This window comes from Delphinapterus leucas, chromosome 11 (genome assembly GCF_059928025.1).
Source record: "Delphinapterus leucas isolate spDelLeu-1000000601 "Yukka" chromosome 11, BTC_Dleu_Yukka2, whole genome shotgun sequence".
NCBI lineage: Eukaryota > Metazoa > Chordata > Mammalia > Artiodactyla > Monodontidae > Delphinapterus > Delphinapterus leucas.
Genome location: NC_143139.1, coordinates 44905230 through 44917590, shown reverse-complemented (window position 1 = coordinate 44917590; position 12361 = coordinate 44905230). Strand labels below are relative to the sequence as shown.

The following is a 12361-nucleotide window of genomic DNA, read 5'->3' as shown; positions in this document are numbered from 1 at the left end:
CTCCCACCTTCCGCCTTGCAGGTGTTGTGCGTCTTCATGAAGTTGCGTGCGCAGCTGCACAGGTGGCCGCCCTTGGTGTTGTTGCAGAGCTGTGAGCAGGTGCCGAAGCGCAGGCATTCGTTGATGTCTGGGGGTTACACAGGAGGGTCACGGAAAGTCTTGCGTCTGGGGCTTCTGCCCTCCCCGCTGGGCCCCACCTTCCTACCCTGGCATCCAGGCTGGCCTGGCACCGTGTGGAAGCCAGAGCGGCAGGCACAGTACGCGGCTTTCTCGGTGCGCACGCAGCGTGCCTCATCCCCGCAGATGCTGGCGTTGGCGGCGCAGCTGGTCAGCTTGGGGTCTGCAAAGACAGAGAGTCTAGGCCTGGGCTTCGGCTCTCAGCCCCTCCCGGCCAAACCCCGCCCCAGCACGCCGGGTCTCACCGATGCTGCAGCCCTCCTCGTCAGAGCCATCCCCGCAGTCATCGAACATGTTGCAGCGCAGCGAGGAGGAGAGGCAGTGCTGGTTCCGGCACAGAAACTCCTTCTTGTCTTTGCAGTGGGGGGTCTGGGCTGTGGGCGGCTCTGGGGGAGGGCGGGGCTTGAGGTCCTGGGTATTTACCACCCTGCCCCCTCTTCCCACTGGAACCCCCAGTCAGTCACGGGTAGAGGGGGTCCCAAGCCTGGCTGTCAAGCTTCAGGGGAAGCTGGTTAAACATCCAGATTCTCAGTCTCCACCTCAACACCTTCCTCAGGGGCTTCTTTCCCAACAAGACAGGGCCTCCAGGCTCCCGGCAGTGGACCCGCCCCTCCCGGTCAGTCGGCTCAATAGATGATGAGCCCCCCTGGCCCAGCCCCCCTGCCTGCAGCACCCCCACTCTAGGCGCCCCAGGCTCCCCCTTACTGGCCCCCTGCTCACCGCAGTCCTCCTCATCAGTCCCATCCCCGCAGTTGTCCGTGCCGTCGCACTGGCGCCCGATCCACAGGCAGACGCGGTCGTTCTTGCAACGGAAGGGCCGGTTTGGAGGGCACACGAACCTGGCTGCAGCGGCGAGAGGAGGCAAGTCAGAATCAGCCTGGGGGGGGGGGCGGGGGCGGGCCGAGGGCCATCAGGGTGCGTCAGAACCCCGCCCACGTCCCGACAGAAGCCCCGCCCCCGCCTGGGAGCCCCGCCCTGTCCGAAGCCGCGCCCCCACCCATGAGCCTCACCGCACTCCTCTGGGTTCTCGTCCGAGTTGTCCCCGCAGTCGTCCTCGCCGTCGCACTTCCATGCTAGCGGCTTGCACAGAGTGTTGTTGCACTGGAACTCGTCCAGGGGGCAGGTCCGCACTGGGCGTCAGGAGGAGCAAAGAGTAAAGAATGAGCCCTGAGCCCCAGGCTGCTGGCAGCCGGGTCTTGCCCAGACCCCTCCCTCCAGGGGCAGAGACCTAGAGGGAACACGGGGAAAGCGGTGGTACCACCGGATCGAACCCGAGTTTCCTAATTTTCTACCAGCCGGGTAAGCCTCCTCTGGTATTTAGGGGAGAAGAGGCATTTTTGGGGAAGTGTCCAGAGGAGTCCAGAGAGCCCTCTTTCTCTGGTGGTGTGGCAGGGCTCCGGGGCCTACTGTAGTTCAATGGCAGGTACACGCAGCTGGGAGTCAGGAGACCTAGGTTCCGATCCCTGTCCTTAGCCCACCAGCGCAGAGCTAGGATATCTGCCCTCACTGCTCCAAGCGCCAACCTTCTCTCACCCGGCCTGACCACTGCCCCAGGAAGGGAAAGTGAGCAGGCACTTTACTTCTCAGGGCAGCTGACTGCTGTGTCGGAACTTGTGGGATGGGGCCTGGGTGGACACAGCCCACAGGTTTCTGCTGGATTTCAACCCAACTGGCTCCTGATTAAGTGCTATTGCGGGGTGGCGGTAGGGTGGGAGGGCTGGGGAGCCGAGCTAGAGGGGCTCACCGCCAGTGCCGCAGGCTTCCTCGTCACTGCCGTCCATGCAGTCAGCGTCTGCATCACAGCGCCAGCGCAGGGGGATGCAGTGACCACTCTTGCACTGGAACTGGTCCATGTCACAGCGGGGGGTACAGTCTTTCTGTGGGCGCAGGAGCAGCATCCTGGTCAGACCTGGGCACCCCTGCAGGCCTGCCCTGACTCTTCTAAGGCCATCCCTCCCTCCTTCTGGTCTCCCTGCCCACCTCGTCTGAGCCATCTGCACAGTCATGATCCCCATCACATTTCCAGCGCCCAGCGATGCATCGGCCATTGGCACAGGAGAACTCACTCTCAGAGCAGGGCCGAGGGGCTGGGAAGGGCAGGGGAGAGACAGGCCCCAGAAGGGTGGGCATATGGACTCAGCTCGAGAGCATCTCCAGCCCTTGCAGAGCAATATCACCCATCCCTGAGTCCCTGAAGGCCACAGTTGACTGGCATAATGACCAAGATGCTCAACTAATCCCGGGCAAGCCAACTGGCTGCCCTCATAGGACCGGTCAGGCCCAGAGGGCACTCACACTTACCCGTCTGGGGCAGACACATGAGAGAGGGCACGGGTCCCTGGCCCTGCCCTCAGGACAGACTGTGTGTGGGGAGGGGAAGGGAGGGGCAAGACCACTAAGACAAGCACCAGGGTTTAGGGAGAGGCCAGTAAAGGAGGATGGGCTGGCACAGCACGGGGACAGGTGGGCTCTGGGGCAGCAGCAGGGGGATGTGGTAGGAGCACGGGCACATCAGAGACACCTACCTCTGCAACCCCAAGAGGACAGTGTGAAAATGGAGAGAAACATGAGATGAGGTGAAATGGCACAAACTCAAATACACAACATGGAGCGGGGTGGGGTGGGGTGAGGCGGGAGGGAGCTCCTGACCCCCAGCCCTGGGAAGCAGCCACCTGCTCTAGTGTAGCCTGGTGGCAGTGGGGCAGGGGTACTGAGCGGGGAGGTCTCCTGGGGGAGGACACCTGCTGGGCCGGGTGGGACGGGGTAGGGGACATACTGCAGCTCTCCTCATCGGAGTTGTCGCCACAGTCATTGTCGTAATCGCACTGCCAACGGCCCGGCACACAGCGGTTGTTCTTGCAGCGGAACTGGTAGGGCTCACAGGTACGCTCGTCTAGAAGAGGCAAGATTGAGGGGCAGTCAGGGATAGAGTGGGGGGCAGACGTCAGGGCCCCGGAAGGTGTGGTCAGGATGGCCAGGAGCGGGAGAGTGGGCATTCCAGCCTGACAAAAAGGTCAGCAGTGGGAGTCCAGGCCGTGTTCTGAGATGTGGAGTCTATGGGGACTTCTGGGGCAGGAGGGACACGAAAGGATGGAGCTGCTCTGGGGAGGGGATCGACAGATCCCATAGGGTGGCCAGGTGTGTGCCGATGAGGTGCTGGCAGGAGTGGGGACGGGAATTAGACAGGAGGGGGACCCAGGCGGCAGGCAGCCCCAGCCCTCCCCGTCAGGTGCCTTTCCCTGGAGCAGGGCTGGGGAAGCTCACCACACTCTTCTTTGGGCTCATCCGAGCCGTCCCCGCAGTCGTCCTCTCCATCACACTTCCAGCGTGCCGGGATACAGCGGCCCGAGTCCTTGCAGCGGAATTCATCCACTCCACAGGTCATCTGGGCTGCAAGGGGGTGGCCCAGTGATGAGGGGGAGGCTCCTTTCAGGAATGCACTGTGAGGGTGCGGCCTGGGTGGGAGCGGCCACCGAGGGGGCCACACGTGGGGGTGGTGGGAGCAGCAGACGCTGTGGAGGGAGGGTGGGCTCCAGGAGACTCACTGCAGTTGGCGGGCTCGTCACTGCCGTCCACACAGTCGTTGTCCCGGTCACAGACCCAGACTCGGGGGATACAGCGCTTGGTGATGGAGCACTGGAACTGGTTGGGGGCACAGGTCACCTCGGCTGCGGGGTTGGGGAGAGAATGAGGGCCTGCCCATTCCACCTCCCCCGCACAGTTCAAGATCCCCATCTCCTCCCTCTTCCAAGGCCTGGCCTTGTCCTGGTCCTGCCAGCAATTTCTTGGGAGGAAGGAAAATTATCTTCAACTTTGGTGATTTTGTCTTCTGGGTCCGCACATCTCTACGATGTGCATGATGATTTTACGAGCAAACCAAGTCACACCCCATATAATTTATGTTGCTCATCTAGTAACATTACTTGAGAGCAGCATGACCCCTAGAAGAAGTGGGGGCTAGGTTTCAATGTGAGTCGTGTTTCCGTGCCCATTTGCCACCGCCCGGGGCACTCACGGCAGTCCCTCTCGTCCTCCCCATCTCCGCAGTTGTCCTGCCCGTTGCAACGGAAGATGCCGGGAATACAGCGGTTGGTGTTGGTGCACTTGAACTGACTGGGCAAGCAGACGTGGATGTCTGTGGGGGTGGCAGGAGGGGAGGGTAACTAACGGTGGGTGCAGGACTCGGGAGGGGCGGGGGTCCCACTGCCTCGGGGGGAGAGCGCAGGCCCAGGGCTGGAGAAGCAGGAGTCCAGCCTGGAGAGGTGGCCGCTGTGGGCTGGGCCTCCTTGCCCTGGGAGCGCAGTTACCAAACCCCCAAATCCCGGGGAGGACAAGGCGGGGCGGGAGGGCGGCCCTTTACCGCAGTTGGCCTCGTCACTGTTGTCCTGGCAGTCGTTGTCCCCGTCACAGATGAAGGCAGGGTTCGTGCAGATGCCCGTCGAGCACTGGAACTGTCCTGGGCGGCACTTGAACTCGGCTGCCGGGAGGGGAGACTCAGCGTCAGCAGGGCCGGGGGGGTGGGCCACTCGGGGCCTCGGGAGTCGGGCGGCCCTGACGCAGGACCCTCTTGCCACCCCGCCCGGGCACTCACGACAGTCCGGGGGCTCGTCCGAGTGGTCCCCGCAGTCGTCCTCCGTGTCACACTTCCACCAGAAGGGGATGCACTTGTCGTTCTTGCACACAAACTGGAGGGCAGGTGGGGGCGAGAGGGGTTGGTGGGGGTCTGGGGAACTCAGGAGGTTTTCTTTCGAGGGACCGGGATGTCTCAAAGAAGCAGGGGTGTCAGGTATCTTGGGGGGAGGTTGAGCTGGATGGGAGGTTGGGGTGTGGTGAGCGCAGGAAGGCCAGGCGAGGGGGCATCTGTGTGGAGGTCGGTGGGGGGAGCCAGGGTTAGGGGGTGGGGTGTTTGTGTGAGGTGACGGGTGTAAAAGTATTGCTGTGGGGAGACAAGAGGTAGGCAAGAAATGCGGGGGTGTTAGCGTGGGAAAACCAGATGTGTGAGGACAGTAGGGCGGGTGCTGGGGTCCCAGGAGGAGTGCAGGTAGTGGTGTGGGAGATCGGGGAACGAGGCATGGGGAGCGGGGTCTGGGGAAGAACCTCACCTGGCTGGCTGTGCAGTTGGACACACAGTTGCGCCCGTCACCGCCCAGGTAGAAGTTGGTGGGACAGGCACACTTGTGGCCGCCCCCGGGGGACAGCAGGCAAAGGTTGCTGCAGCCGCCATTGTTGACCTTGCAGGGGTGGTTGGGCACTGCCGGAGGAAATGTGGTTAGAGGGTGGCGGACTGGCCCAGTGTATGGACCACTGCCCCCTGGGCCGCCGGCCTCTGGCGGGGCGAGGGCAGTGCTCACTGGTAACACGTTTTCTGGTCTTTCAAAGGCTGCCTGGCCCATCTATCCTGGGCAGAGGCAGGATGGGTCCAGATCCTGCTCTTTCAGGAGGGAGCTGAAGCCAGAGATAGGAGAGGACTCTGCTGAGGTCCCAGGATCAGGCTGGACCCGAACCCCACATGCTGCCTCCCCTGTGCTCTCCCCCTCAGCTCTGGCCTGCCTGCCTTCGGGGTCTGGCCTTGGTGGTCTCCACCCAGACCTGCTCTACTGGACGGCCTCAGGGCCTCGCTGCTACAAGATTCTAGGGCTGGACCCCAGCTGGGCTGTAGCTCCTGAGAGCCAGAACATAGCCTGTCTATAGGCCTCCAAATCTCCTGGTGTCTGCAGGCACTGCTTGGTCAGTGCTGGGGAAGGGGTGGCCTGGCAGCCCTGCTGAGACAGTGGGACCCCATCCCACCTCGGGGGCCCCTCGTGCCTGGCTCATCGGGGGTCGGCTCTCGGTGCCCGGCCGCTTACCGTCCGGCTGGCGCAGGGCATGGAAGACGTGCAGGTCCATGGGCCGGTGCAGCGTGCTAATGAGAAGTGTCTTGTTGGTGCCCGTGGTCTTGTGGGCTCTGTTGATGGACTTTGTCTCCCAGTCGGTCCAGTAGACGTAGTCCTCGAACAGGGTCAGGGCGAAGATGTGCGGTATGTCCTGGCTCAGCACTGAGGGCGGCAGGGGGCCGGGGGACAGGCCGGGCGGCCGGTCAGCACCGAGTAGTACTGGGCGCCTTCCCTACTGGGCCCTTAACCCCACAGCAGCCCTGTGAGGTGGGCACTAGCCCAGCTCCAGCCCCTGGCCGCACAGCTGGTAAGTGGCAGAGCTGAAACGCAACTCCTGGCCTGACAACGGGTTCCTGCCCAAATACACTCTACGGTTCCCTGGGAGGGAGTGGGGGCGTCCTGGGTACGCCAGCCCCAGCCCTTCTGCTCCCAGCTTCCTCAGGGCCTGTCATCTGAAACTGTGCGTGGGAAGGTGCCTCTCTCTCTCCTTCCCGAGGGAGCTGGTGGTGGCCTCATGCCTGGGCGGATCCAGGGGGCATACCCTGGGGTGCTCTGAACCCCCAGACCCCCGGTGGGTGGTGCCCTCAGACCACGCCCTCTGGCTTTTAAGCCTACTCTTGCCCCAAAGGCCTGATCCCCTGTAGCTTCAGAACCCCCATCCCCACTAGTTCGGCTGTGCCTGGGCAGCCTCACTGGCACACTGACCGACGTGACGATTGGAGCCATCCAGGCTGGCAAACTCAATGTAGTCCTCACGGGCGTCGGCCCAGTAGATGCGCTCGGTGACGTAGTCCAGCGTCAGGCCGTTGGGCCACGTGATCTTGGTGTCCACGATGACACTGCGGCCAGACCCATCCATGCCGATCCGGCCGATCAGTGAGTGGTCCCCCCAGTCTGTCCAGTACAGGTACCTGTCAGGTGGGTGAGCAGTCAGCCCTGAGATATCCAGCAACTGGTCCCACCAGGAGCCTGCAGGGAGGCTGGGCCTGGACGCCCGAGTGTACCAGCTGCTTTCAGAGGCTCCCCCAACCCTCCTCGCCCACGTACCCATTCTGCACGTCCACCACCAGAGCCCTGGGCTCACGGAGGCCAGAGCTGACCAACACCGTGCGATAGGCCCCGTTGAGCTTGGACACTTCGATGGTGTCCCGGCCTTTGTCACACCAGTACAGGTTGCCGCCGACCCAATCCACAGCCAGCCCGTCGGGATTGCTGAGGCCCGTCCTGTGCAGCACCTGCGGGCAGGGGCAGGGAGGAAGGGCCCTGGGTGAGTTGGGGCAGGACTCTCAGCCGCTCTAGGAGCACAGTGGAAGGAAAAAGGCCCAGCCCCGGGCATGGTGTCAGCCCAGGCTCGAGGATAGGGGTCTCTGGATGAGAGAGAACACAACCCAAACCCCACAGGGCCTGGGAGCACAGGTTTAAGGGAGGTCAGACAGAAGGGGAACTTACTGCTAATTAGGGAAAGAGAGACAGGGATCTCCTAGACCTCGCTCGCTGGGCTTAGGGGAGAGAGGAGTAGGGACAAGCAGAGTCCTGCGGCGACTCAGTGTGGAGCGGGGAAAAGGAATAATTCAGTGGGGTGGGTGAGAAGAAGGGGAGATGGCCTTGAAACGGAGAGGGCCCGCCGGGCAGGGACATGGGCTGACTCTCTGCCCCCGGCCTCACCTGTACGTTGCTCCCGTTAAGGTGCATCCTTCGGATCATGCTGCCCTGGGTTGTCACGTCTGTCCAGTAAATCATTTGCTCTCGGTAGTCAAAGTCCAAGGCGACAGCGTTGTTCAGGCCCTTGGTTTGGGGGGTGAGCAGAGGGGTGACCGAGGAGTCGGGAAGGGGACGGCGGGAGAAGTCGGTGGGGGGTGGCCATGGGCCCGAGCGCGGAGACTGGGGGGCTGTACTGGGTGAGGGGCGTAGCGGCGGGTCTGGGAGGCAGTGGGGCAAGGAGGGCGGGTCTGGGAGGCAGTGGGGCGAGGAGGGCGGGTCTGGGAGGCAGTGGGGCGAGGAGGGCGGGTCTGGGAGGCAGTGGGGCGAGGAGGGCGGGTCTGGGGCGAGGAGGGCGGGTCTGGGAGGCAGTGGGGCGAGGAGGGCGGGTCTGGGAGGCAGTGGGGCGAGGAGGGCGGGTCTGGGGCGAGGAGGGCGGGTCTGGCACCTGCTTAAGCAGCGTGTAATCGGAGCCGTCCAGGTTGAGCTTGCGCAGGTAGTACCGGTTGGCGAAGATCAGAAACGGCTCCTCGTCTGGAGGCAGAGGAGGCCGGCTCAGCTGCTGCTGGCGGGGGCGCATTCTAGCACACACCCCCGTCCCCAGCCTGCCTTCAGCCCAGCCGTCAGCCCGCCCGCCACAGCCCCTGGCTGCCTGCCAGGGCCAACGGCACGCCCTCTAAGCCCCCGTCTCACCAGTCACAGCTTTGCAGCTATGTGGGTCTCCGCCGCGGGGGGCGTAGCCCTCCACGCACAGACACTTGTAGCTGCCATGGGTGTTGATGCAGCGCTGGCTGCAGGGGAAGGTGGTGCTGCACTCGTCCACGTCAGCGCACGTCCGGCCGTCGTCCTTCAGGCGGAAGCCAGGGCGGCAGCGGCACTGCGGGCACAGGGAGCCTGGGGTGGGCACGGGCAGGGGTCTGGGCCGCCCCAGGAACTGCAGGCCTCTCACCTCGAGACCGAGGGTCAGAAGCCCCCTCCACCCTGGGTGGCTGGCTGTTGACGGGGAAGCCCAGCCTCACCAAGGGAAGCAGGCAGCGCACAGGCACTGAGCTGGCCCACGCCAGCCGTCTGGCTCTCACCCCCACCCAAACCACTGGCGTGAGTCCCCAGTGACTGCCACGACTCTGCGTCCCGAGGTTGAGGCTCAGGCCTCCTCTCACGTGACCCGCGAGCCTCATCCGACAGAGTCCATCACCTCCTCCTCCAGCACTTTCTTCGCTTGGCTGCTCTCCTGCCCCCAAGGCTGCCCCTGCTCAGGCTTCTCTGCCGCTCCCCCCTCACCTCACTGCCCTCAGTGTGGCTGAGTACAGGGCTCAGGCCTCGGACCGCCCTCGTTTTCATCTACACTGGCCCGCTTCGGGATCTTATCCAGACTCAGGACTTAAATGCCGTCTCTATGGTGACAGCTCCCAGCCTCTCTCTCCTGCCTGGCCTCCCCCTTGGACGGCAGGCCTGCGCATCTGGCGCCTGTTTGACATCTGCGCGCCCCTCCTTCTCTCGTGCCCCTGACCTCATCTGCCAGCAAAGCCTGCTGGCTCTACCTCCCAAACAGATGCAGAACCAACTAAGCAGAGATTTCTGTTGTGCTCAATGCTGGGTCCCCAGTGCCTAGAACACTGCCTGGCAGGATAGGAGCTGAGTTAGCCCCCGTTGGATGAATGAACCAATGAATAAATGAATGAGGGATGGAGAAAGGAGTCCCAGCCAGGCTCGGGAGCGTGGAGGCTCCCACCCGGGGCACAGCACACCTTGAAGCCAATCTTGAGGTCCTCGCAGTCCTGGCTGCAGCCGCTGAGCTTGCGGCTGAGGCACTCGTTGACGTGGCAGCCGCGCTCATCCGAGCCGTCGCCGCAGTCGTCCTGACCGTCGCAAAGCAGCGCCTCGGCCACGCAGCGCCCGATGCTGCACAGGAACTGCGAGGAGGCGTTGCACTTGTGCTCTGGGGGGACGGAGGTGGCGGGTCAGCCGGGTCCTGGGCAGTCTGGGGGACGGGGCCAGGGGCCGAGAGTGGGGAGGGAGCCACGCGTGGGGCCCACCTGGGCTGGTGCAGTGCGGGTTCTTGGGGGCCTCGTCGCTCTGGTCGTGGCAGTCATTTTCACCATCGCACTCCCACTGGCGGGAGCTCAGGCAGCGCCCGTTGGCGCAGCGGAACTCGTTGGGGCCGCAGGTCGGGTACTCTGCGGTGGGAGGGGGCAGGTGAGGCTGGCGGCCTGTGCATGGAGGGCGGGGCCCCTCCCACCGCGGCCCTGGGCTCACCACACTCGGGGGACTCGTCAGAGCCGTCGGCGCAGTCCCGGTCGTGGTCACACATGAAGTGCTTGGGGATGCACTGGCGGTTCTGACACATGAACTCGCGGTCCTCACAGGTGCTGTTGTACACTGCGGACAAAGGCGGACACGGCCCCTCAGCCCCCGCCCGCCCGGCTGCTGACTGTCTCCCCCCGACCTTCCTGTGGTCTGAGTGGTAGAATGGGCAGAGCGCTGGACGGGGCTGTAGACAGGGCTCTGCCACTGACCACCTGAGTGACCCCCCGCGGAAACACTTCCTTCCCTGGACCTCGGTCTCCCCTCCTGCAAAGTGAGACCACGGCCCCACCACTCACAGCAGCCGGCTGTGACGCTCTCGTCAGCACCGTCAGCACAGTCCTTGTCACCGTCACAGAGCCAGCGCTCGGGGACGCACACGTGGGTGCCCGGGCAGGAGAAGGAGCTGGGGCCGCACGTCTTGCCTTCTGTGGAGGGAACAGGGAGCCACTGAGAGACGCAAGAGCGGAAGGAGCAGGGCCAGGCAGCTGGGGTGACGTGCCCACTGCTGTGCTGTCGCTGGTGGGGTGCGTGGGGGGCCCTTCCCTTCCCGGGGCCACCTCCCCAGCCAGACCCCAGGCCCCTCTCACCACAGTGAGCGGCCTCGTCCGAGCCGTCCCCGCAGTCATCGCTGCCATCACACAGCCACTGCTTGGAGATGCAGCGATGGTTCTGGCACTCAAACTGGGCCTCTGAGCAGAACTTGTCTGGGGCAGTCGGAAGCCACAGTTAGATAGGGGAGGGATGGTGGGTCACTCAGCTCGGCAGGTAGATGCCAGAGGACGGATGGGAGAGACACCCCCATGGCACCCCCTGTGGGGGGCTCAGCAGGGGCTGGAGAGACAGCCCCCATCTCAGAGCCTGAGGGTCTGGGTTAGGGGCACAGGGTGAAGCCCTGGGTGCCCTTCTCAAAGGAGGGCATTTCCTGCGAGGGAACCAAGAGGTGGGGCCTGGACAGGGTCTCAGTGGCTAAGGCGAAGCCCCAACCCTACAGGTCCTCTGGGTGCCTAGCTCAGGTGAGTGGGTGCTTGCGGTCACTCACTGCAGTGGGTCTCATCCTCGCCGTGCTCACAGTCGTCCTCCTTGTCACACGTCCAACTCATGGGGATGCAGCGCCCACTAGGGCAGGCGAAGTAGTTCAGGGGGCATCTGGGGCGCTTCACACCTGGGGGCGAGGGAGGCATGAAGGCACAGCCACCTCGGGGGTCCGCTGCCCACCGCACACCTGCCCACTGGTCGGACCTGGGCAGTCGCGCTCGTCGCTGTAGTCCCCGCAGTCGTTCGCACCATCGCACACCCAGCTGGGCGCGTAGCAGAGGGAGGTCCGCTCACAGGGCTGGAAGCGCCCGCCCTTCACCCCCAGGCGGAAGTAGCTGCTGCAGTCGGTGGCGCCTGGCGACGGCGAGGATGAGGGGTGACACCAGCTTCCCTCCAAACACCCTCCCTTAGAGCTGCTGGCCCGTACGGAGCCTTCAAGCGTTTTAGAAAGTTGAACCGTGTTGTTCGGTGGGGGGTGGTGGGGGGTGCTCTGCCCACACTTTCCACTCCCTGCCCCTCCCTGAGTCTCAGGGAGCCCAGGCCTGGGGCAGACTGGGAGGGGACTGAGGCTGCCACGTGGGCCAGAGGGAAGGCAGAGGAGCCCGGGCAGGAGGGCAGGGCACCCGAGGAGGCACCCAGGAAAGGGGCATCGCTCACTGCAGTTCATCTCGTCCGAGGCATCCTCACAGTCCACAAACTGGTTGCAGCGACTGGAGTTCCCAATGCAGGTGCCGTCCCAGCAGCGGAATTCGCCCGTGCCACAGGCCGTCTCTAGAAGAGCACCCACCCGGTGCCATCAGGCGGGGTCCTCCCTGCGGGGGCCAGGCAGGCCCAGGCCAGGGGTCCCGGCCCAAAGCGCCTGTCCAGCCCCATCATATAGTGCCCTGAACCAGACTCCTTGGGGCCTGGGGACCAAAGATCAGCAAGGGTGGGGGGGGGGGGCAGGCTTGGGGGCGGTCCGAGGCCCGGCACGGGTCGCACTCACTGTTGCAGGGAATCTCATCAGAACCGTCCCCGCAGTCGTCTGCTCCGTTGCACCACAGCATGTTGGACACACAGCGCCCATTGTTGCACTGGCGGAAAGTCTTCTTGCAGCGGCGTGTATCTGCGGAGCGGGGAGCAGGCCACATTCAGCAGCAGCTACAGGGGAGGGGCTGCCTCTGATGAAACGTCCTGCGTTTGCTCCCTTGACAAACTTGAGGCTTTGCTACGGGCTGGCATGGGGCTCGACTCCTTCTCCGGTCGGGGTTGTGGGGGGCGGCTTTTGCTCC

General features: G+C 64.2%; 1 protein-coding gene across 5 annotated transcripts in view; it reads right to left on the bottom strand.

The window, feature by feature from the left end:
- Nucleotides 1–12361, bottom strand: part of LRP1 (LDL receptor related protein 1) — a 79711-nt gene that overhangs the window by 7123 nt on the left and 60227 nt on the right. For 2 of the 5 annotated variants that reach the window (XM_089920890.1, XM_089920891.1), the window contains exons 47-75: nt 12076–12195; nt 11748–11861; nt 11295–11522; nt 11095–11217; nt 10643–10759; nt 10352–10480; nt 10005–10127; nt 9785–9925; nt 9497–9687; nt 8442–8625; nt 8197–8282; nt 7716–7835; nt 7098–7285; nt 6756–6961; nt 6024–6212; nt 5280–5428; nt 4769–4862; nt 4538–4654; nt 4193–4312; nt 3723–3845; nt 3442–3567; nt 2954–3070; nt 2158–2264; nt 1922–2054; nt 1188–1307; nt 898–1020; nt 423–563; nt 206–340; nt 8–127 (exon numbers count right to left, since the gene is read on the bottom strand). In XM_089920890.1, the coding sequence (XP_089777016.1) occupies nt 8–127; nt 206–340; nt 423–563; nt 898–1020; nt 1188–1307; nt 1922–2054; nt 2158–2264; nt 2954–3070; nt 3442–3567; nt 3723–3845; nt 4193–4312; nt 4538–4654; nt 4769–4862; nt 5280–5428; nt 6024–6212; nt 6756–6961; nt 7098–7285; nt 7716–7835; nt 8197–8282; nt 8442–8625; nt 9497–9687; nt 9785–9925; nt 10005–10127; nt 10352–10480; nt 10643–10759; nt 11095–11217; nt 11295–11522; nt 11748–11861; nt 12076–12195 (3984 nt within the window). The remainder of the gene's footprint in view (nt 1–7; nt 128–205; nt 341–422; nt 564–897; nt 1021–1187; nt 1308–1921; nt 2055–2157; nt 2265–2953; nt 3071–3441; nt 3568–3722; nt 3846–4192; nt 4313–4537; nt 4655–4768; nt 4863–5279; nt 5429–6023; nt 6213–6755; nt 6962–7097; nt 7286–7715; nt 7836–8196; nt 8283–8441; nt 8626–9496; nt 9688–9784; nt 9926–10004; nt 10128–10351; nt 10481–10642; nt 10760–11094; nt 11218–11294; nt 11523–11747; nt 11862–12075; nt 12196–12361) is intronic. The other 3 variants (XM_089920892.1, XM_089920894.1, XM_089920893.1) reach the window with 2 other exon arrangements.